General features: G+C 43.3%; 1 protein-coding gene across 2 annotated transcripts; it reads left to right on the top strand.

Annotated features, from left to right (window-relative positions):
• Positions 1 to 937: 937 nt before the first annotated feature.
• Positions 938 to 17593, top strand: LOC142501862 (uncharacterized). 2 transcript variants are annotated; one of them, XM_075612388.1, is made up of 12 exons: positions 938 to 1566; positions 5637 to 5737; positions 7008 to 7059; positions 8001 to 8034; positions 9174 to 9242; positions 9766 to 9930; positions 10339 to 10410; positions 11256 to 11318; positions 12563 to 12661; positions 14117 to 14241; positions 15607 to 15718; positions 17107 to 17593. In XM_075612388.1, the coding sequence occupies exons 1-12, from the start codon at positions 1382 to 1384 to the stop codon at positions 17296 to 17298; spliced, it is 1269 nt and encodes a 422-aa protein (XP_075468503.1). In that variant the 5' UTR covers positions 938 to 1381; the 3' UTR covers positions 17299 to 17593. The 2 variants fall into 2 exon arrangements, with proteins under 2 accessions (XP_075468503.1, XP_075468501.1); XM_075612386.1 differs by having other exon boundaries at positions 5637 to 5770.
• Positions 17594 to 20893: the final 3300 nt, after the last annotated feature.

Here is a 20893-nt window from a genome sequence, read left to right as displayed (position 1 = left end):
AAGAGGATACAGACAGCACAAGTAGGAAACAGAAATGATGCTATAGTATACAAGAAGTGTATATATATTGAGGATGAAAGGATATCGACGGTGATTAATAAAGGTGCTTGTTTGTATGAATGAAGTTCCTTGCGCCCATCATTGCATTATCAATGCCCGGCCTGCACGAATCAAGCACCCTGACAAGGTAATCAATACTGAGTAAGCCATTAATGAGACGTTTGATGTAAACTCTTTAGGACCCGGGCAAGGAAGGTTACATAATGTCTAAAAAGAGGCATTCATGCAAGTAGAGATGGGTAAATTGTTAGCCAAAATTAGAATTCCCTGCAAAAAAAGATGTTTTACTTTTTAATATTTCGCAAATTCGTTGGAGTTTGCAAAAAGCTGCTACTATATTTTTTATTTTATTTTTAAATGTGAACGTTAGCAAACATTCAAACATTTTGAAAAAATAAGGGGCGGGGGTCACATTTTAGAGAATATATATTTTGTGAAAGAGAAAATGTTTTTTTGAGTGTTTGAAAATTCTAAAAGAAAGGAAAATGAGAGAATATTTTAATATTCACATTCACACACATACACATTTTCAAAAAGGTTTTAAAAAAGCGAAAATCCAATTTGTACACCGTTGCCCATCTCTGCAGGTGAGTTTATAAAGATACTAAGCATTTGTATTTTATATGCTATGATTAATTTCAGAACAGATCAGTAAATGTTCCACCAATATGAACAGCAGCTTAAAATTAGGAGTAGTTTCTGCTGGATATTATGCTCCCATATAAACAGGAACGCACCCTGAAATTGTCCTGCTTCGGCCTTTGAGATGAAAATACAATATTTGGACCATCATTCTCAAAAGAAATGTCATTGTTTCTCAATAATATACAAAGAAATGTGTTTATTGGACAAAGTTATTGCCTACAAATATAGAAAGTCCGATGAAGACATCTTGCCCAAAAGGTAATTATAACGGTCAAACATTTTTTTCATGCACGTTGTCTCCAAATATCACAAAACAATACGGTATGGTATAAGCAGGGGAATGTATTGATGAATACACGCAGCTCAAAATACCGTTATAGTTTCCTTGGCTCTGTGACCCTCCCCCAAACAGGATCAGCAAGAAGCCTTTAATAAAAGCTGTCCCCAGCTTTGCTTGTTGTAGATACTGTCACCAAGGGGCAGGGATTGTGGGCTGTCAGAGAGGGACATTTAAACAAGAAGCAGAACAAAACAGCAGAAAGGGCAGTGAATATAAACACGCTGAGCTAAGGAAATAACCAAATAATATAACATATTGACTTTATTTTGTACAATGGGGATTTTTTTAAGGAACATCCTAGATTTTTGTGTTTAAGTGTATGGCGTTAGTAGCACCATGTCCTATGTTCCAGCTGATGAGAAGCTGGTTGATGTGGATATCCTAGAAGTGGTCAGCTTCAGAAGTGGACCTGGGTCCTCGGATACCAGTCTGGATGAAGTGCTTACATTTTCCCCCGATCTGGGACTGTCGCCTGTCACCTCTTTGTCTGGTAACATGGGACACCTGAGCTGCATGGACAGGTATGTATGTATGTATGTATGTATGTATGTCTTTATTTGTATAGCGCCATAAAATGTACATAGCGCTTCACAGTAGTAATACATGTCATATAAATAACAAATATAAATAACACATCATGGGAATAAGTGCTTCAGACATACTGTAAAAGTAACATTAAGGAAGGAGTCCCTGCTCCGAGGAGCTTACAATCTAATTGGTAGGTAGGGAGAACGTACAGAGACAGTAGGAGGGAATACTAGTAAGTGCGTCTGCAGGAGGCCAAGCTTTGTGTCATGTGTCCATGATTATCCAGTGCTACTCATATGCTTCTTTAAGCAGATGTGTCTTAAGGTGGGTCTTAAAGGTGGATAGCGAGGGGGCTAGTCGGGTATTGAGGGGAAGAGCATTCCAGAGGTGTGGGGCAGAAAGTGAGAAAGGTTTGAGGCGGGAGAGAGCTTTAGATACAAAGGGGGTAGAAAGAAGACATCCTTGAGAAGAACGCAAGAGTCGTGATGGTGCATAGCGAGAAATTAGGGCTGAGATGTAATGAGGGGCAGAAGAATGTAAAGCTTTAAAAGTGAGCAGTAGAATTGAGTGTGAGATACGCGATTTAATCGGAAGCCAGGAGAGGGATTTCAGCAGGGGAGACGCTGAGACAGATTTAGGAAAGAGTAGAGTGATTCTGGCAGCAGTGTTTAGGATAGATTGTAGGGGAGACAGGTGAGAGGTAGGAAGGCCGGACAGCAGGAGGTTGCAGTAATCGAGACGTGAGAGAATGAGGGCCTGAGTCAGAGTTTTAGCAGTTGAGTAACAGAGGAAAGGGCGTATCTTTGTGATATTGCGGAGGAAAAAGCGACAAGTTTTAGAAACGTTTTGAATATGAGAGGAGAATGAGAGAGAGGAATCAAGTGTGACCCCTAGGCAGCGTGCTTGGGCTACTGGGTGAATGATCGTATTTCCAATAGCAATGTGGAAGGATGTAGTAGGGCCAGGTTTGGGAGGTAGTATAAGGAGCTCTGTTTTTGCCATGTTAAGTTTCAGTCGGCGGATGGCCATCCAGGATGATATTCCAGAGAGGCATTCAGAAACTTTGGTCTGTATAGCAGGTGTAAGGTCAGGGGTTGAAAGGTAAATTTGTGTGTCGTCAGCATAGAGGTGATATTTAAACCCAAAAGATGTGATTAGGTCACCTAGAGAGAGTGTGTAGAGAGAAAAGAGTAGGGGTCCCAGGACAGAGCCCTGGGGTACCCCCACAGAGAGATCAATAGAGGAGGAGGAGGTGTTAGCAAAAGAGACACTGAAGGTACGATGGGAGAGGTAAGAGGAGATCCAGGATAAAGCTTTGTTCCGAATACCAAGAGTATGGAGAATGTGAAGGAGAAGAGGGTGGTCCACGGTGTCGAATGCTGCAGAGAGGTCGAGTAATATGAGCAGAGTGTAATGACCTCTGTCTTTGGCAGCGTGGAGGTCGTCAGTTATTTTAGTGAGGGCTGTTTCAGTAGAGTGAGCAGTGCGGAAGCCAGATTGTAGAGGGTCTAGTACAGAATAGGTGTTGAGAAAGTGTAGCAATCGAGAGAATACAAGACGTTCAAGGAGTTTGGAGGCAAAAGGCAGGAGGGAGACAGGTCGATAGTTAGAAGGACAGGTAGGGTCAAGCTTGCTGTTTTTGAGTAATGGTATAACGGTTGCATGCTTGAAGGATGAAGGAAAGGTACCAGAGTAGAGGGAAGAGTTAAAGATCTGTGTGAGCATAGGGATTATAGAAGGAGCAAGAGGTTTTAGGAGATGGGAGGGAATGGGGTCAAGTGGGCAAGTGGTAGAGGGCGAAGAGGAGATCAGCAGTGATACATCCTCCTCCGAGATAGCAGAAAAAGAGTCAAGAAAGACAGGAGGAGAGTTGGGAAGCATTGTGGGATGGGAGGAGGCAACAGATGGGATGTTCTGCCGTATAGAATCCACCTTTTTCTTAAAAAAATCAGCAAAGTCCTGAGGTGAGATGGATGAAGAAGAGGAGGCAGCTGAGGGTGGTCTGAGTAGAGAGTCAAAGACAGAAAAGAGACGGCGTGGGTTAGACTTGTGTGTGTTGATTAGTGATGAAAAGTAGGTTTGTTTAGCCTGAAAGAGGGCAGAGTTGAAACAGGATAGCATAAATTTGTAGTGAATGAAGTCTGCGAGCGTATGAGATTTCCTCCAGAGGCGTTCAGAGGAACGAGTGGAGGAACGCAGCATGCGTGTGTGGGAGTTTAGCCAGGGTCTGGGGTTAGAAGGGCGAGGACGGCAGAGAGAAAGTGGGGCATGAAGATCAAGAGAGGAAGATAAGGCAGAGTTGTAGTTCCTGACCAGGTTGTCAGGGTCTGAAGCGGAACTGAGAGAGGAGAGGGAGGAGCGTAATGTGGAATCAAGAGCTGGTAGGTTAATAGAGTGCAGGTTTCTGCAAAAACGAGGGCGAGATGGAGATGGAGATGGAGAGAAGCGAGAGAGAGAAAATGAGATGAGGTGATGGTCAGAGAGAGGAAAAGGGGAAATGGAGAAGTCGGAGAGAGAGAAGTTTTTAGTGAAAACCAGGTCTAAGTAGTGGCCATCCTTGTGGGTGCTGGCTGCAGTCCACTGTTGAAGGCCAAAAGAAGAGGTAAGAGAAAGAAAGCGGGAAGCCCAAGAGAGAGAGGGGTCATCAATGTGGCAATTGAAGTCCCCAAGGAGAAGAACAGGGGAGTCTGAGGAGAGAAAGAAAGAGAGCCAGGATTCAAAGTGAGAGAGAAAGGCAGAAGGGGGATGAGTAGAGGAAGGTGGGCGATAGATGACCGCCACATGGACCGGGAGAGGAGAGAAGATCTGAACTGTGTGAGCCTCGAAGGAGGGAAAAGCAAGAGAGGGGGGAATAGAAACTGTTCTGTAACGGCAGAGAGAGGAGAGCAGGAGCCCCACGCCTCCACCCCTGCCATCAGGGCGTGGAGTGTGGGAGAAGGAAAGGCCACCATAGGAGAGGGCAGCTTCCAGAGCAGAGTCAGACTGAGTGAGCCAGGTCTCAGTTATAGCAAAGAGAAGCAGGGAGTGAGAGAGAAAGAAGTCATGCACAGAGAGGAACTGGAGAATACAGGTAGTGTATTCTGTATCGCTGTGACACACCACAAGCTTACACAATGCCTTTGTGTTACTGGGCATACTGAGCTTTTATTAAGCCCTCTTTTTTCAATAAGAAAAATTAAAGCAGCGAATGTTCTCTTTTACTTCAAAATTGCGCTGAAGCATCTGCCCCATTTGAGTTATTTATTCAATGATTATATGTTTGCAGCACCACAATTACCGGACATGCATGAAGAAAAATGACACATTGTAGCACATTTTTGAAGACAGATGTGTTAAATCTGAGTTATGTTTTGTATATAGCCGGGTAACCAACGCCAGACCTCAAGGGCTACCAACAGGTCAGGTTTTCAGTATATCCCTGCTTCAGCACAGGTGGCTCTATCAGTGGCTCAGTCGAAGATTGAGTCTTAGACTGAGTCACTGATTGAGCCACCTGTGCTGAAGCAGGGATATCCTGAAAACCTGACCTGTTGGTATCTCTTGAGGACTGGAGTTTGCCGCCCCTGAGCTAGCGTTACCGTAGCAATCTCTGATACATATTTGTCAATAGGACATCTGTTTTTTTTAACCACTTGTATATTCCAAGGATGTGGAAACAGGAATGGGTTAATTAATACCCATTACCATGGAAGGATTGTTACTGCTGATATAATAATAATAATAATAATAATCATCCTTATGCAGGTTTTATTTTTTTTCTTTCAGTTTGGTCAAGGTAAGGAGCATACAGCATGTTTATGTCATGCCAGAAAAGTTTACGTTTTTAAGATCACTATAAAGAGTGTGAATAAAACACTGACTGTAACGCCCGCGGTTCTGGAGGGTAATATTGCGCCGCATCTCCAGGTTTAAACGAATTCGCCGGGATGCACCAAGCACCATTGCGGGTATCGCACGCTGACCCGGCGTGAACTGCTATTGAACTGAATGGCAATTGATGTCCGATTCATGTGCAATCCCCGTCACCACGCACGGTAACTCTCCCCCATTGTATGTTACGCAGCATCACGCGAAGGCTGAAGCTGTCTCCGGACTCGCAGAACCCAAGCCCCACTGACTCAGGCAGCCATCATCAAGTTACCATGGAAACAGCAACTCCTACAGGTCAAGGCAATTTCCCATCTTACAGAAAGCAGGGTAATTACTTGTGTGCCACAAGCTATGGCTGACATCTGGTCTCTCATTAAAGCCGAGTTACCGATTCTAACAACTGTTAAATGTCCCTGGAGAATCTAAGCATTCTCAGGACTTATATACGGACATTTACTTGTTCTTATTTGCTGCCTGTTTTCAGCGTCTCTTGAGTCCCTGAAACACTTGTAGGCGTGTTGGGATCTGGACCATACAGCTATATCGCACGGTTTGCTGTGTGTTTATTTCCTGTATCAGCATAGCCAATGTTTTGGCTTTGTACGGTCATTCCTCAGGGCATATGCTCATCAAATGACTTGCATGTTTGTTTCAGGTATCATTATTGCAAACTAAGGCTGCGGCCACGCTGCCGCTGACCGTGCGGTGCTTGAAGAGGTTACTTGTCGCAATTTAAATTTTGTCTTCCCTGCTCATGCGGTGCGCGCGCGCTCGTGCGCGGGCACACACGCTCTCCCACGCTTGGCGCTTACATAAACAAAAAAAAAGTGACTTTGAACGGCGCTCAGCTTGCCTGCAACGCCCCCCCCGCGCGCCGCTTGCGAAATAGCTAGGACACCCGGCGCTCATGCTTGGAGAGCTGGTGATGTCACCGCTCTCTCCAAGCATGAGCGCGGTCAGCGCCAGTGTGGCCGCAGCCTTAGGCACAGATCCACAAAATAGTACTAAGCTTTAGCACGCCTCTACTCCAATTCACATGAATGCTAAAGTTTAACACTCGTTTGTGGCTCTGGGCCTAGATTGGTAATAATCCTACAGAACTTAATCACGGCATTGCTGTCCTGAGCACTGAAATATTAGCCATGCTGCAACATGGAATAAATATGTAATAATTAAATGAACGTACAGGGACCTCATTAGTCTCCCGGCTGCAAAATTGGGGCAAAAAACAAATCAAATAATTGCACCAAATTCATCAGAGGAAAAACTCCAATTGCTTTCAGCTGGATTCTTTACCTTTAATAAACATAATGCTTTAATAACAAGATCTCTTGTTTTGAGGACGGATCCCATCAATACGTTGGTTATAGTGATACTGAGATAGACATGCACTTCCTCTGATATAACTGCCTGGCTTCTAGTTTATCTCACTCACTTATACACTGATTAAAATAGTTGTTTGATTTTGTCTGTGGCGCCAATTTGTGTTAATTATTCTTTTTTTTTACTTCTGACTGCTCCATCTAAGGGGGTTTCGGCAATGTTTTATTTTATGCATTTGCAGGTTTCCCAGCTGAGTCAACACCAAGATCAAATTCACAAATCTGCGTCACAAGGTAAACCCACCAACACATATAGCACTACATATGATATAATGCTATATACCAGGGGAGGCCAACTCCAGCCCTCAATTGCCACCAACAGGTCAAGTTTTCATGATATCCCTGCATCAGCACAGGTGGCTTACTGATTGACCTACCTGTGCTGAAGCAGGGATATCCTGAAAATCTGACCTGTTGGTGGCAAGTGAGGCCTGGAGTTGGCCACAATACTAAAATCTATGCACTAATACCTCCACCTGTAACATTGGCTTGTTGCTCCGTCCTTATAATACAGAGCCTATGCATCAAGCTGCCTCTGTTAACCCCATGCATGGTATCACATATATTTAACTTTCTGCCCATCATAATGCACATTAGTGTAAAAAATACATATTTATTAAGTCAACATATTAAAGCATGTTTTTGAGCCATGCAAGGTTTAGGTTTTCTCGATCCTAATTTATTTTTTGGCACACAAAACATTGCAGAAATACTGCAAGATGCAAACATAGATACATTTGATAATTCACTTAAGTTGCATTAGGTACCAAGGTTGTATTAGAAGATCTTCGTATTGTACGAATGAGATCTTGTGTTGTATTGCACAGTGCTGCAAGTGTTGTAAATGCCACATGGAAAATACTACAATTCCACAGTGTGGGGAAACAGCCTCAGGCGAGGAGAATCCGGTGTGTGCAGCCCACACAACACTGGCAAACAATATCTGCAAAGTGCAGCTCTCCTGTAGGACAGAGATACAAAGCAGATCTCTACTCACAAGTTCATAATGCAATTCTCCATTTAATGTGACAGCCAAGAACAGTGGAGAGACAACGTTTCAGGTCCCATATGGACCTTTCACCTGACGAAAGGTCCATATGGGACCTGAAACGTTGACTTCCCACATGGAAAATAGTCAAATACAACAACTCCAATCTCGTATTTTTCTTGTGCAGTGACTCGACTATTGGAGGACGTATCTGTAAGCCGGTGAGTGCTCTCTGTATGTGTTATTGAGGAAGCTATACTTTAAATACAACGTTCTCATTTATAAAAAGCAAAGTGAGGGAGGCGTAAGAACATTATACATATTTCTGTTATATAGGAGAGGAGAAGGTTGCAATAGTCAGGTTGGGAGGTAATGAGGGCCTGCAGGAGAGTTTCAGATGTCGAGTGACAGAGGAAAGTGCGAATTCAGATAATGTCGAGGAGCAGAAATCGTCAAGATTTAGCAACAGCGTGAATGTGAGAGGAAAAGGAAATGGAGGAGTCAGATATTACACCAAGGCCGTGATTATACCTAAAAATGCCAGTGGCTCAAAAACAACATACAAAAAAAAATGAATGTACACATACCTGTAGCGGCGTGCGCTGCTTGGAGCTGCAGGGCGGCAGACTCCTGAAGAGATTTTCAAAATAGTTTCAGGCAGGCGACGGCCGCGTCACGTGAGCGGTTCAGCCAATGAGGGCCAACCGCTCACGGCCACGCCTCCGCCTCGCCTCCTTGCCTCCTCCCCTGTCTCCTCTCACTGCCTCCTCTCCTTGCCACTCGGCGGCAGCGTGAGGGTGACGTCACAGGATCGCGCTGCCACTCAGCGACATCTGGTATAATCGAGGCCTAAGGCCAGGTCCCCAGTGGCCGCTGCAGCGCACGCTATGCTGCACGCTACGGCGTGTGCGCCACACACCACAGCACAGCCCTCTATGGGGCAGGCCCCAGTCGCCGCGTGTGTGTGGGCGTGCAAAGCGCGATGACGCATACGCTGGCAGGGAAGACACGTATTTTGTCTTTCCTTGCCGCAACGCGATCACGTGGTGTGCGGGCAGCCAATGGAAGGGCAGATTTGCTTTGTGCTGCTATGACGTGATGGCCGTCCCCCTCCACATCTCCCCCTCCCCCCGCGCATCCCATCGCTCCACATACCCCTGCACGCGCCGCCAGGCACTCAGACGCATGCGCCGCCACTAGGGCCGCAGCCTTAGACCCTTAGACTGCGTGCTTAGAGACAGGTGAATGGGAGAGTTATTCACTGTGACAGGAATGGAGTAATTGGGCCTGGTGTAGGTGGGATTCGGACAAGCTCCATTTTACACATATCCTAATATCCCAATATGTTTTTATTTGGAAGAAAAAATCAACAAGAAGAGCAAAGTTGAGAAACAATGAGGAGAATTCAATCCCTGCCGGCACGAGGAAGGTAAATAGAAATAGTAACTCGACATCATACCTACTCTGCGCACCAGGGAATAGCGAGTGGGTCGCAGCTTGAAGCTTCTTCAGGGAGCAGACAGAGACGGGAGGTGAGAGGGACGACCAGAGAACAGATTTCTCCTGGATTTGTTATCCTGCCGCTTTACATTTTGTTGGCCCAGATGCTCAGTTCTTCTCATAAGCTGCCATTTAATTACCTGTGTAGCACCAGCTGCATAATGTACCTACTCAACAAAGAAACACATTCATTGTATTTATTCTTTACATTATCAACTTTATTTGTGACAGTGTATATCAGCATTTTTTATTTTTACAAAAATATGTTTATTTTTTTAGTCAATAAAATACACGGCCCCAAGAAAAACAAAACAAGGACAAGCACATTTGACTGATGAATTGCAGGCTGTGGGACATGGGTGCAGCAGTGCCTTAGCCATTGATGCACATGGATGCAGCCATTCAATTATGGAAAGGCTTCTAAGTAAACAGTATTTCCTTTTGGTGTTTAGAAGAAGAAATCTCATCTGAACCTTACAGACCTGTTTCATAGCCCTGAGCATGTGGCAGGACACCAGAGGCAGCAGTCAGAAAAGGCCAAACCAGGACAGGGTGCCAAGGAGCGGAACGTCCACAGTGGAGACAACAGAGATATATCAGAGTCCAACAAGCTTTCTGTAAGTAGCAGAGTTGGGTCACCGAGTGTATTTTTGTAACACCATCTCTAGCTTGAGATCATTTGTATACTGATAGCAGATACCCAAAGAGAACCACAAACCTACACTGACTTTTCCACCCAAGGATAAAATACCACCAAGAGGCCTTCGGGAAAAAACACAACCACAATATAAATATCATGTACATGCTCTTGATTCATTTTTTTGTCCATTTAAATTGTGCTTGTGCATCTAATGTACTTCATACATACCAAACCATACCGAAAATGATACACGTTGAACTTTTCAAGACAATTTCTCTGATATCTTCTGAGGAATAATATATATATATACAGTATATTCATATATATTATATACATTATTATTACATATGTCGTTTCCTAAACTCTTCATTCTGCTTGTTTGTAGGTGAGTCACATCAGTCCAAAGAGTAAGGATGGTGATAGTGAAGATGGTGATCTTATTGGGGATTTTTCTAAAGTAAGTTGAACAAATTATTTATTTATCATTATAGTTCATGGGAAATGTGTATATAATTCACAATATAAAAATAGGACGTTTATGTATGAACAACATCGATATGAAACGGAGAATAATCGCGCAGCGCTAAACCCTAGGAGTGCCCCGTGGGGTATGGCTCTCCTCCAGAGGCCCTATGACGTAGTGGCTATGGCAAGGCTTTTAAGCTTGTTTTTCTAGTGCCGATCGCGTTCTGCAATTCATGGAGCAGGGGTGCGCAAAGTTTTTGGCCTGCGCTCCCCTGCCCCAATCCAGTGTTTGCGCCCCCACGGTCCTACGACCCAGTGTCAAATGACGACACAGGTCATGTGACGTCATGACACGTGACCCCTCAGCGTAACGCGTCACGTCACATGCCCCCGCAGCGTCAAATGGTTGCCATGGCGACGTGTTGCCGAAGAGCCGGCTGGCAGCAGGTAAGGGATGTTACAGAGGCCTCACGCCTCCCCCGGCATTTAATTTAAATGCTTTGGGGAAGGGCGCGGGGCCTCTGTAACCACCGCACCCTAGAATATCTTGTGCCCCCCCTCTTTGCGCTTCCAAGGAGCACTGAACGCGATCAGGCCAAAGCAGGAATGGAAGAGGACTTATCTTTTGTGGAATCGGACATTTGGTCACGGTCGTTTTGCCACGACCAAGTCGGCGCTGGTGCTTGGCCACCGAGGGACCCTTCACCGTAGCCGCTGGACACTAAGCCGCCGGACGTTTTGCCAATAAGCCAAGTTAACTGATGAAGGAACCTGCTGGGTCTTGATATATATGGTTTCTATACGTTTAATCGTGATTGCATTGTTTCATATTCACAGCCTTATCGTTTGCCCGTGGAAGTTGGGAAACATCAGGATCTTAAATATATAAACTGTGCCACCGTAAGTATTACCTGGCTTCTTACTAGCTTTCATTTCGGAACATATCACTATGAGGCCTTGTGGACAGCTACTGAAATTACAACAGGGAATGTGTAGTGTAAGATCACCTCTAACCTACAGTAGGGGGAGATTTACCAAGGTCTGTTGCAGGTTAATGCACCCGAGTCAATGGCCCAGATACATCAAGTAAGGAAAACTGTCAGTGTTATCTAGCCTGCAAGTTGACCAAAAATGTACTAATTTTGGGAGATAACACCTCCAGTTTTCCTTACCATTGCTTGATGTATCTGGGCCAACGGCAGTTAACACCGGATCAGGTGTGTTATCCCAGAACAGAACTTACTGAATCTCCCATGTGGTGCGTTAATGAAGAGTTGGGTCAACCATTCTTTCTGGGAATGAAGTGGTTAAGATATGTTGTGAATTGCACATGTACCAGTCTTAAAAGGGAACTTCAGCTCACAAAATGTATTTTCAGCACAGAATGTGCGAAGAATTTTAGAAGAAAGAGGGTTAAATCTGCAATCCCACGTAGCTGGGCTAAAAACACCCGTTTGGCAACAATGTCTTTCTTAAACTAATCTAACCAAGTAAAAAGCAAATATTTGGCTTATTTTGTTTCTCTATAAATTGCCTTTGTTGGGGGGCCTCTGAATTTGGGAGTGTTTGTCAAGTAAGTGTTTCCTTCCCCTGTAGCGCACCCCATCCTTCTCAGACAGCCAATAAAGATAAGGGGAGGAGGGGGCGGTCAGTTTACCTGCACAGCGTCTTGTTAAACATACAGTGACATCAGGCAAAAAAGGAAATCAAACCCCCTCCCAAGTCTCAGCTCGCCATTTTTAGAAACGAATTAAAAAAAAATATTTAAAACTAATTATAGGTGTCCATATTTTTGTAAACTAATAAATCAATCACCCAAATGTGACCCCTAAAATACCTCACTGCCATTACTACACGTTGATCCTACAAGGGATTGCCCCTTTCAGAGTAATAGTGCTATGTATCAAAGTTTGTCAGCAGTGAAATGTGGGAACAAGATAGCACCCTCCTGTTACAGCGAGCCTACTACCTCCTATTCAGTACGGCAAGAAGTGGGTGTCGTACAGTGAACAATGCAATGACTCCCATTCAAGCAAATGCATCATTGCTACACACAACTGCCCACCATACTGAGCTAGGGTGCTCTGCATCCTACACACACATGCAGCACCCTCATTCCCTCCCTTCTCCCGCCTTGTCTTCAGTTAGCTCATCTTCTCGGGGGAGGATATAAGGAGATTGGGCAGCATTACCATGTGGTGGACTGTCGCTATCCCTATGAATACACTGGAGGACACATTAAGGTACAGTATGTGATCCTTACAAGACATGAGACAATCTGCGCTGCTCAGCTTCGCCGTTTCCCTTCGCAAATTGTCTAAAATAGAAAAAAGTGAGCAGAATCTGCCGGTTCTTTTTGTTTGTGTGATTCTGGACGTATTCAGGATTGAATCAAGTGCTGTGATATGTCACAATATACAACACAATGTCACATTTGCTGCTGTATGAGTTGTATATCTCTCATCCTCTTCATATTTTACTTTGTAGCCTTCATATATTCAAACGGATTCTTTCAATCGCTGCTTCGTGCCTTAGGCTGCGCTGACGTCACGCTGTGGTTGCTGGAAAAATCAAATTGACTTGACTTCCAGCGATCGCGACCAAGCCGTCACGACGCTTCTACTATAAGCGCACGCAACGGCGGAAATACATTTGTTTTGCCGTGACATCATGTCGCCGGCACTATAAGCGCAGCCTTAATAAGCTTTCTCAAAGCACAAATCCAACAACATATGGGCCTAAGGCCGCGTTTATAGTGGATGCGACGGTGCGCACGTGCGCGGCACGAACAACAGACCTCTTTTCTATGAGATCGCCCATAGTGCGCACGACTGCGCGAGCGATGGAGAGCGACCGCGCGGCAGATTTTTGAAAAGACAAATAATTTTGTCTTTTTGCGCTCCGGCCGGGTCATGTGCGCGGTTTAGCCAATGAGGACGTTCCGCTCACGTGACGTCAGGGCCACGCCTCCCCGTCGCGCAAACCCTATGAGCACAAATCACTCAAGCAACAGACGCGTGTGCTCCGTCGTGCGCGCGCGCCCACTATAAACGCAGCCTAAGTGTAAATAAACATATTTAGTATACTGTGAAGACCCTTCCTCGTGCTGAAGAAATCAGCTTGATTCAACCTTCTAAATGTAGCATAGGTTGAACTTGATGGACATATGTCTTTTTTCAACCTCATCTACAATGTAACCATGTAACCAAATGGGGCTAAAATATTTTCCGGCATTGGAAAGAGAAACTCACAGGATATTGAGGCAAAAATAAAAATATTGGGCAAAATTTCAATAGCTTTTAAACGTATCCTACATTATTTAAATAGCTTCATCCTATCGCCAATAGTCTTCATTAATACATACGGTTGGTTTAATTAGAGGTCATCAGCACTTGACCTGTGCTGTATTTTCATATATCCCGATGCATAAAGCATGTGGACAAAATAAACACCCTTCAATCTTAACCTTCACTATTTTAAGGAAATCATTGAAATACTAAAATGTGCCGACAGGTTATCCATAAACGACTTCTTGCACATCATTTACACAAACCTCTGTAACCGTGCGTAACCCTTTTTCTGACATAGGGGCAAGGTATTTGGCGGCACCTTTGGCAGCAAAGAAGATAATGTTAATATTTTCCTTTTTCGTGATGTTTTTCGAGATCTTCCTGATTTCGTGTTCTTGTCCTGCACAGGGAGCTCTGAATTTATACCGGGAAGAACACATATCGCAATCCTTCCTAAAGAATCCAGCTCTTCCCCAGAGCAGGACGCTCTTGATCTTTCACTGCGAATACTCCTCGGAGAGAGGACCAAAGCTGTATGTAAAATGAATTGATAATGACATACGTAAGAGTGAAATGTCCAATAAGTCAGCACTTCAAGATGCTCTATGTATGGAAGGTGTGGTCAACTCCAGTCCTCAAGGGCCACCAACAGGTCAGGTTTGAAGGATATCCGTGCTTCAGCACAGGTGGCTCAATCAGTGGCTCAGTCTTCAAACCTTCAAACCTGACCTGTTGGTGGCCCTTGAGGACTGGAGTTGGCCACCCCTGCGCTATGGGTTTCAGGAAAAGTTCAGTTCATATATTTCGATAATGTTAGATTTAGCAGCTAAACAAAGGGGATTAGTGGGTGAACGGTGTATTTGTGCAAATGCAATGTGCATTTCATGGAACGCCGGGCAGCAGGCAGAGGTTAGCAGACCAAGGATTTTAGCCAGCTGAAAATGCACACGTACTCTGAGCTAGTTCTGTATCCTAGAACACGGTAACAACATGTAACCGTAACAGACAAAGTCCCAAAGCAAAAAATAATAGGAGGTGTGGGAACAAAGAGACAGGGTGGGTTATATTTCCTATGCCTAAGCCATTATATTGATGCTAAGAGAGACATTTTTGTTCTGAATCACTAAATGTTAATTAATCAAGACAGTTTTTATCTGTTTCCCCCGTATGCCCCATTTTGTAATCTGAGTGACCATAGGAAGCGTTTGGTAGGAGTTACCCAACAACACACATATTATAACACAATGTAACAAACTGCATCTTCTTCTCTTTTCTTGGCTTCAGCAATATCCACCAAGTCTGAGATGACAAAAAGTCCCCTGAGTATCAGCAGGAAATGTCGGACACTTAAATAGCAAGTGGGAAACTGTGCGGGCAAAACATATAGAAAAAAATCTGTCTGTTAAAAAGAAACAATTAGGGCAAGATAAAAAAAAGGACGTGTTCTAAATTATGTCCATCGCTATTTATTTATTTATTTTTTTTGTGTTAACGCTCTATGAATATTCTACTCTACATCTTACACATCGTCTGGAATATTATCCCATGGAAACATTTTCAAAATATTTGTGTTAAATTGCTATTTCTCTTTTCTGTAACATCTAGTTCATTAAAGGAAAAAATATATATATATATATAAAAATATAATTTATACATTCGCTGACCTTTGAATTACCGGTAGTCAATTAAAACAAGTACATTAACAGTGCAGACAAATTGGAATAATACAGTATGTTACTTACCTGTAAGCAGACTTTGTTGGTTATTGAATTCTTTATATCTCTATTAGAAATAATTGAGTATGTTTGATGTTAAATTCTAAAACTCCGAACCTACTGATTTTACTGATATGACTTTATTTACCTGTGTTTTTTTTGGTTTGTTTTTGTTCGTGGAAGGTGTCGCAGTTTAAGAAATCTGGACAGAAATGCAAACACGTACCCCAATCTGTGTTACCCAGAACTCTATCTTTTAAAAGGCGGATATAAGGAATTTTATGAGAAGTTTAAGGTATGAATCCCTTTTTCAATCACAGCATGGGCCAAGTTGAATAAAGCCTAGTTCAGCTTAGTTTAAGGTTGTATATTTACAATGCAAAGTATATTTCGCGGCTGAGTAACACCTCGCAGATGTCAATCACCTAGAATCCAAATCAGTAGGATTTAAAAGTGTTGAGGTCCATGAGACGGCTGATGCTAAAATTCTGTGAAACTAACTCCAAAATCAGTGAGACTCACAGAAAATCATTGAGTTGACTAGTTTGACATCAACAGGGTGTAGCACCTAGGTAGCAATTGTACCTCACTTTTGACAAACTTTGCAACCCTGTGCTGAAACCAGCGTTTTTCAGCCAGGGTTCCTAGGAATCCTTGAGTCCCCCAGGCATTTCTAAAGGGTTCCCTGGAATTTTCAGATCATTTGAAAATTGTACCAAATACTGATGAATTTACAATGCATCTGATCTCAGGCTCACTATTAGAGAGGGTTGGGGCTCCATAGAATGCAACTGATCTCAGGCGCACTATTAAATAGGGTTGGGGTTCCTTACAATGCATCTGATCACAGACACGCTATTAAAGAGGGTTGGGGTTCCAATTTCACAATATAAATATAGGGTTCCTTATCCAAGAAAGTTGAAAACCACTGGCTTAAGCTGCGCAGAGATTTCAGATGTAGCGGTGACATTTACTCATCAAATCTGAAGTAAGTTACCAAGTAATTAGGATTTGGCCCTCTGATGCCAAAATCCAATGGGCTTGGCTAATCTTTATGGTAAAACCTCACTGCAGGATAAGCAACCAGCACAGGTCCTAAGGACACCCTCCTGTACCTACAAAGGCCCCTCTTTTCCTGGACAAAGTCACAATAGCAATCACGTAAGGCCTCGGGCATGGTCAGCGCTTATGCGCTGACCCGTGCTGAGGCGCGCTGCTGCTCGGCACTGAGCCCCTGTAGCCGCAATGAGAGCGGCTTTAGCACGGGCTCGCGCACGCGCCCGCACGCTTGGGCAAGCGTGTGTCTGACGGAGTTTTGAAATTTGGCGCTCGCCGGAGCGCAGGGCCGGTCACGTGAGTGGTTCGCCCAATGAGGGCGAACCAGCTCCGTGACGTCACTGGCCCGCCCCCAGACCCGCCCCCGACACGCCCACGGACGGCGTGCTGTGTAAGGCCAGGGAAAGCACCGCTTTTCCTGAGCCTCAGCGCGCCTCCGCACTTTTTGGGCACTATGTCCCAGGCCTAAGAGTAGTAGAAGCCACTTCTCCTTAGTGGCAGAACACACCAATTTGGAACAATTGTGTATTAATGAAAAATACCAAATGAACACATTATGGAACAAAACCAACGTTTTCTATCCCAAATAGGGCCCTGTTACATTGACCCAGCTTTGTTCTTTTCCAGAGTCTCTGTGAACCACAAGGTTATGTGCACATGCTGCAGAGGGACTTCCGTGACCAATTTCGGCAATATCACAGGAAGAAGAATCCATGGGCAGCACGCAGGATCCGGAAAGAACTCTTTGAGCCTTTATCTCCAAATAAAAACGTTAAGACTGCAACAAAGAGCTTGTCCAGAGACGTGGAGAAAAGCTGAGTACGACGAGCTGGGACTCTTAGGAGTGGCCTACATCTATAGAAAGAGTGCTGGGACTGTACGTGTTTCTCTTAAATCGATGTATTCATTATCACCAGACGGTAAATAAGGAGGAACTTGGACATAATAGTGACTATTCCTTTTGCATAGTGCTGAATGCTCCTCTTCACATCAAATCTACTAGATTCGAACGACAGACATCAGACAATATTTAAGGCTCATTTCTTTTATACCATTAAATATTACCATGTAAGAAGTATATTAACGTTCTTGGATATTAAACTTTTTCATTGTTTCTTTCCATCATGTTTTATTTTTATATAAAATCTCCCTATTGTTGTCAAGATAACTGCAAGTTACAACCGATAAGTAATTTTAAGGTGTGAATTGAATGTTGTGTCTACAATGTTTCATGTGCTTTGAAATATTGTGTAAGGCAGTTAATTTACAATCAAATTTGAATATATATATACACACACAGTGGTGTGAAAAAGAAAGTACACCCTCAAATACTTAGTTTTTCACACATGGCTTCTCATTTTTGGCTTTATTTTTGTTAAATAAATCATGACACGGTGTAATATGTCATGTGTTGTTGTTCATCTGAGGTTGTATTTACCTAATTTTAAGACCTTCTATGGAACAGATGATTGTTATTATGTCCTGATATGTAAAACCATAGAATTCAAAGAGGGTGCACTTTCTTTTTCACATGACTGTACATCTTGGGTCCTCTTCTGCTGCACTGGCAGCCACAGTTCTGTGAGGAAGATCATGTGACCAGGCAGGTACTAGATTAAATTGGTTCACTGTTAGAGAGGGCAGGGCTCCAAAAGGGGGTGCTGTTTCAGAAAGGGGAGGGGATGTGACTTTGTATATGGTTGCTATGGCAACAAAAATGCTTGTTACATTAGAATACATTACAAATGTCTTTAAAATAGTTTATTTTATTGTTTTAAATGCTACAAGTATTTTCTCATAGTACAGAACTGATTTATTTTTAAAAAAAAACACACGTAGGATATTGCTTGAACTGCAGCTTTAAAGATCAGAAAGTTTGCCATCCTCTGTGCACACAACTTTATACAGTTTAGTGTCAAGCAAAATCCCAGATTCAACAAAACAAATTATTCCACTCAGTCTAGCATGTACCTCACAATCCGCTTCCAATATCCCAGCGGAAAGCTGTGACGGCTCAGTGGTTATCAGCCCGCTCCTTTGATGATCAAAACTACATCATGTTTTGGGAAAAGACCGCTGATGTTACATCCTTATGTAAAATTAGTAATTTTTGTGTTTTTGCTTATTTATCTGCAATTACTAAAAACTGATTTGCCCTGAAATCAAAGCTGCATCATTTCTGGAAGGCTAAAGCAAGATATGTTTACACAAACCAGCAATTATATATTGTAGACAGAGCAAGGGGCTAAGCTAAAAATATCAAATGAGATACCTTCTTTATATAGGAATGCATAATTGTGATTTTAACAAGCTGCTTATGGTGTCTACATTTACTTTTGAGCTATTTGTACTTTTCTTCAGACCTTTGCAAATTAGGATTATTTGGGTTGGGGATGTGTCCTCCCCTGTGATGGTATCCCCTTTCCCACTGTGCCCCCTTGTGAATTTCCCCTGTACCCCCTCCCTACCCCCCAATGATTCTCCCTCTGCCCCTTTGATTACCCATGTGCTCCACTTGATCCCAACTGTGGTGGCACCCCGACCCTGCCTTGTGATTTCACCTGTGCCTCCCATGTGATTTCACCTGTGCCTCCCCATGTGATTTCACCTGTGCCTCCCCATGTAATTTCACCTGTGCCTCCCTATGTGATTTCACCTGTGCATCCCCATGTGATTTCACCTTCACCCCCCACCTTTGCGATTTTACCTGTGCCTCCCCTTGTAATTTCTTTTTATAATCTTTTATTAGGTTATAGCTGCACATGCTTGATTTATAACCGTTGACCCATCTTTAGTGTGCGGGATTACTGCAATATGTTGTTAAATAAATATTTGTTGGATATTAAATGTATGTATTTAAGTTCTTTAAAAAAAGAACACAGCTCATTTCCAAGCATGGGAGATACATTATATACATCAGCCATTGATACTTTATTTGCGGATCACGATTATCAGTCCATGGCCACAGTTCATGGGCAGGACCGATAGTAGTGACTCCCTGTCAATGGAACAGTTTGGCCCCATATAGGATATTGCACAGGGCCCAGCATTTGCTAATGCCAGCCCTCGGTAAGTGACGGAAAGATGCGGAACTACTGGATTTATTCATTTATAACTTGATAAAGGACTCTTGAATTTACTTTTAACATGGCTAATGTAGCGTTCTGTTAATAAAGGTCTGCCTGGGGGTAACGCCAAATTTAGGTAAGACTCAACTAACATTGCGCTTTGAATTCCGTGGACTCAATGTATTGAGGGGTGTGTGGGCTGACAGATGCGTAAAAAAAACACAACTTTTTTTCCATCTGAAACACGACATATTAATAAAGTGTGAAGTATTCTGCGCTAAAGGACAGATTTACGCCACAGAGAAAATGAATGCAAAAAACGTTAAGAAAATAAAGCTAGTTGCAACAAAATATCTTTGCAATGGAATTTGCCCTTTGATAAAGAGTCTGAGGTGTTAAGATGCCGGTCTAACGAAATCAACCATTTTATTCTCCTTCAAACTACTGTGGCCCCTCTATTCTGTTGTGAAAAAAGCAGACACACAGGAAGTTATGGTGAGTCAAGTAGTGCCAAAAAGCCCTCCACTGTACTGTATACAGCAAATAAAAATACAATGTGCTCATAAGTGGTATTTTATTTATTTATTGTGAGAAAAACAAATCTGTCCAACTCTCTCTCATTATATATGAACACAATGGAGACAAAAATGGTTTTAACATAATGACAGACTTCTACCAATCAGCATAGTTAACCTAGTTGATCACCCTGTTTCATCCTAATATCTGAACTCTTTTCAGGGAGATTTGGTTGAAAAAATGATATATTCATTTTCCATTTACTTAAATGGGGTTGGGTTCTTTTTTTTTTTAGGGAAATGTATTTAATATATTTTTTTCACATCAATAAGGTGAGTTGGCCCGTGTGTCTGGGTCCTGGGAGTTAGGTCTGTATCCTGGGAGTGACAGCACTTTTTATTAGATCATGCACAGAACCACTCGTCCTATGTGTAGCTGCAAAGAGGCCCTAGTGATGTGTGAGGTACAAAGACATCTCTGCTGCATCAGGCCATTGACTGAAGGTCACGTCGCCCTCAGCCAGCTACGTGCAGCGCGTGACTTGGAGGCGGAGGCAGCCCAGCCAACGCCCGCAGGGAGTACCAGGCAATGGTGAAGCCAGCGGCGCCCATCTTTAAGAAGGGCAATATTGGAATTACTTTGTGGGAAAGATATAAAGGAATCCACTATAGTATTGGCAGAAACAATATAAATGAATGCTCACATCCAAGACACCATTTAACCCCGTCAGTGCCCTATTCATTGAAGGGGTTAACAGCTACAAGATCAACCGAAAATGCCAGATTGTGACATTTAATATCAAGAAAGGCAAATGCCTATTTATACTTGTA

Source organism: Ascaphus truei, chromosome 8 (genome assembly GCF_040206685.1).
Source record: "Ascaphus truei isolate aAscTru1 chromosome 8, aAscTru1.hap1, whole genome shotgun sequence".
Lineage (NCBI taxonomy): Eukaryota > Metazoa > Chordata > Amphibia > Anura > Ascaphidae > Ascaphus > Ascaphus truei.
The sequence above is the reverse complement of the archived record's forward strand: the minus strand, read 5'-3'. Positions and strand labels throughout refer to the sequence as shown.

Excerpts from the sequence above, each read along its gene's own strand:
- LOC142501862 (XM_075612386.1), top strand. The coding sequence starts at position 1,382 with ATGTCCTATGTTCCAGCTGATGAGAAGCTGGTTGATGTGGATATCCTA. Across the intron at positions 1,567-5,636 it reads CACCTGAGCTGCATGGACAG|CATCACGCGAAGGCTGAAGC; the intron begins GTATGTATGTAT and ends TATGTTACGCAG. Across the intron at positions 5,771-7,007 it reads CCCATCTTACAGAAAGCAGG|GTTTCCCAGCTGAGTCAACA; the intron begins GTAATTACTTGT and ends ATGCATTTGCAG.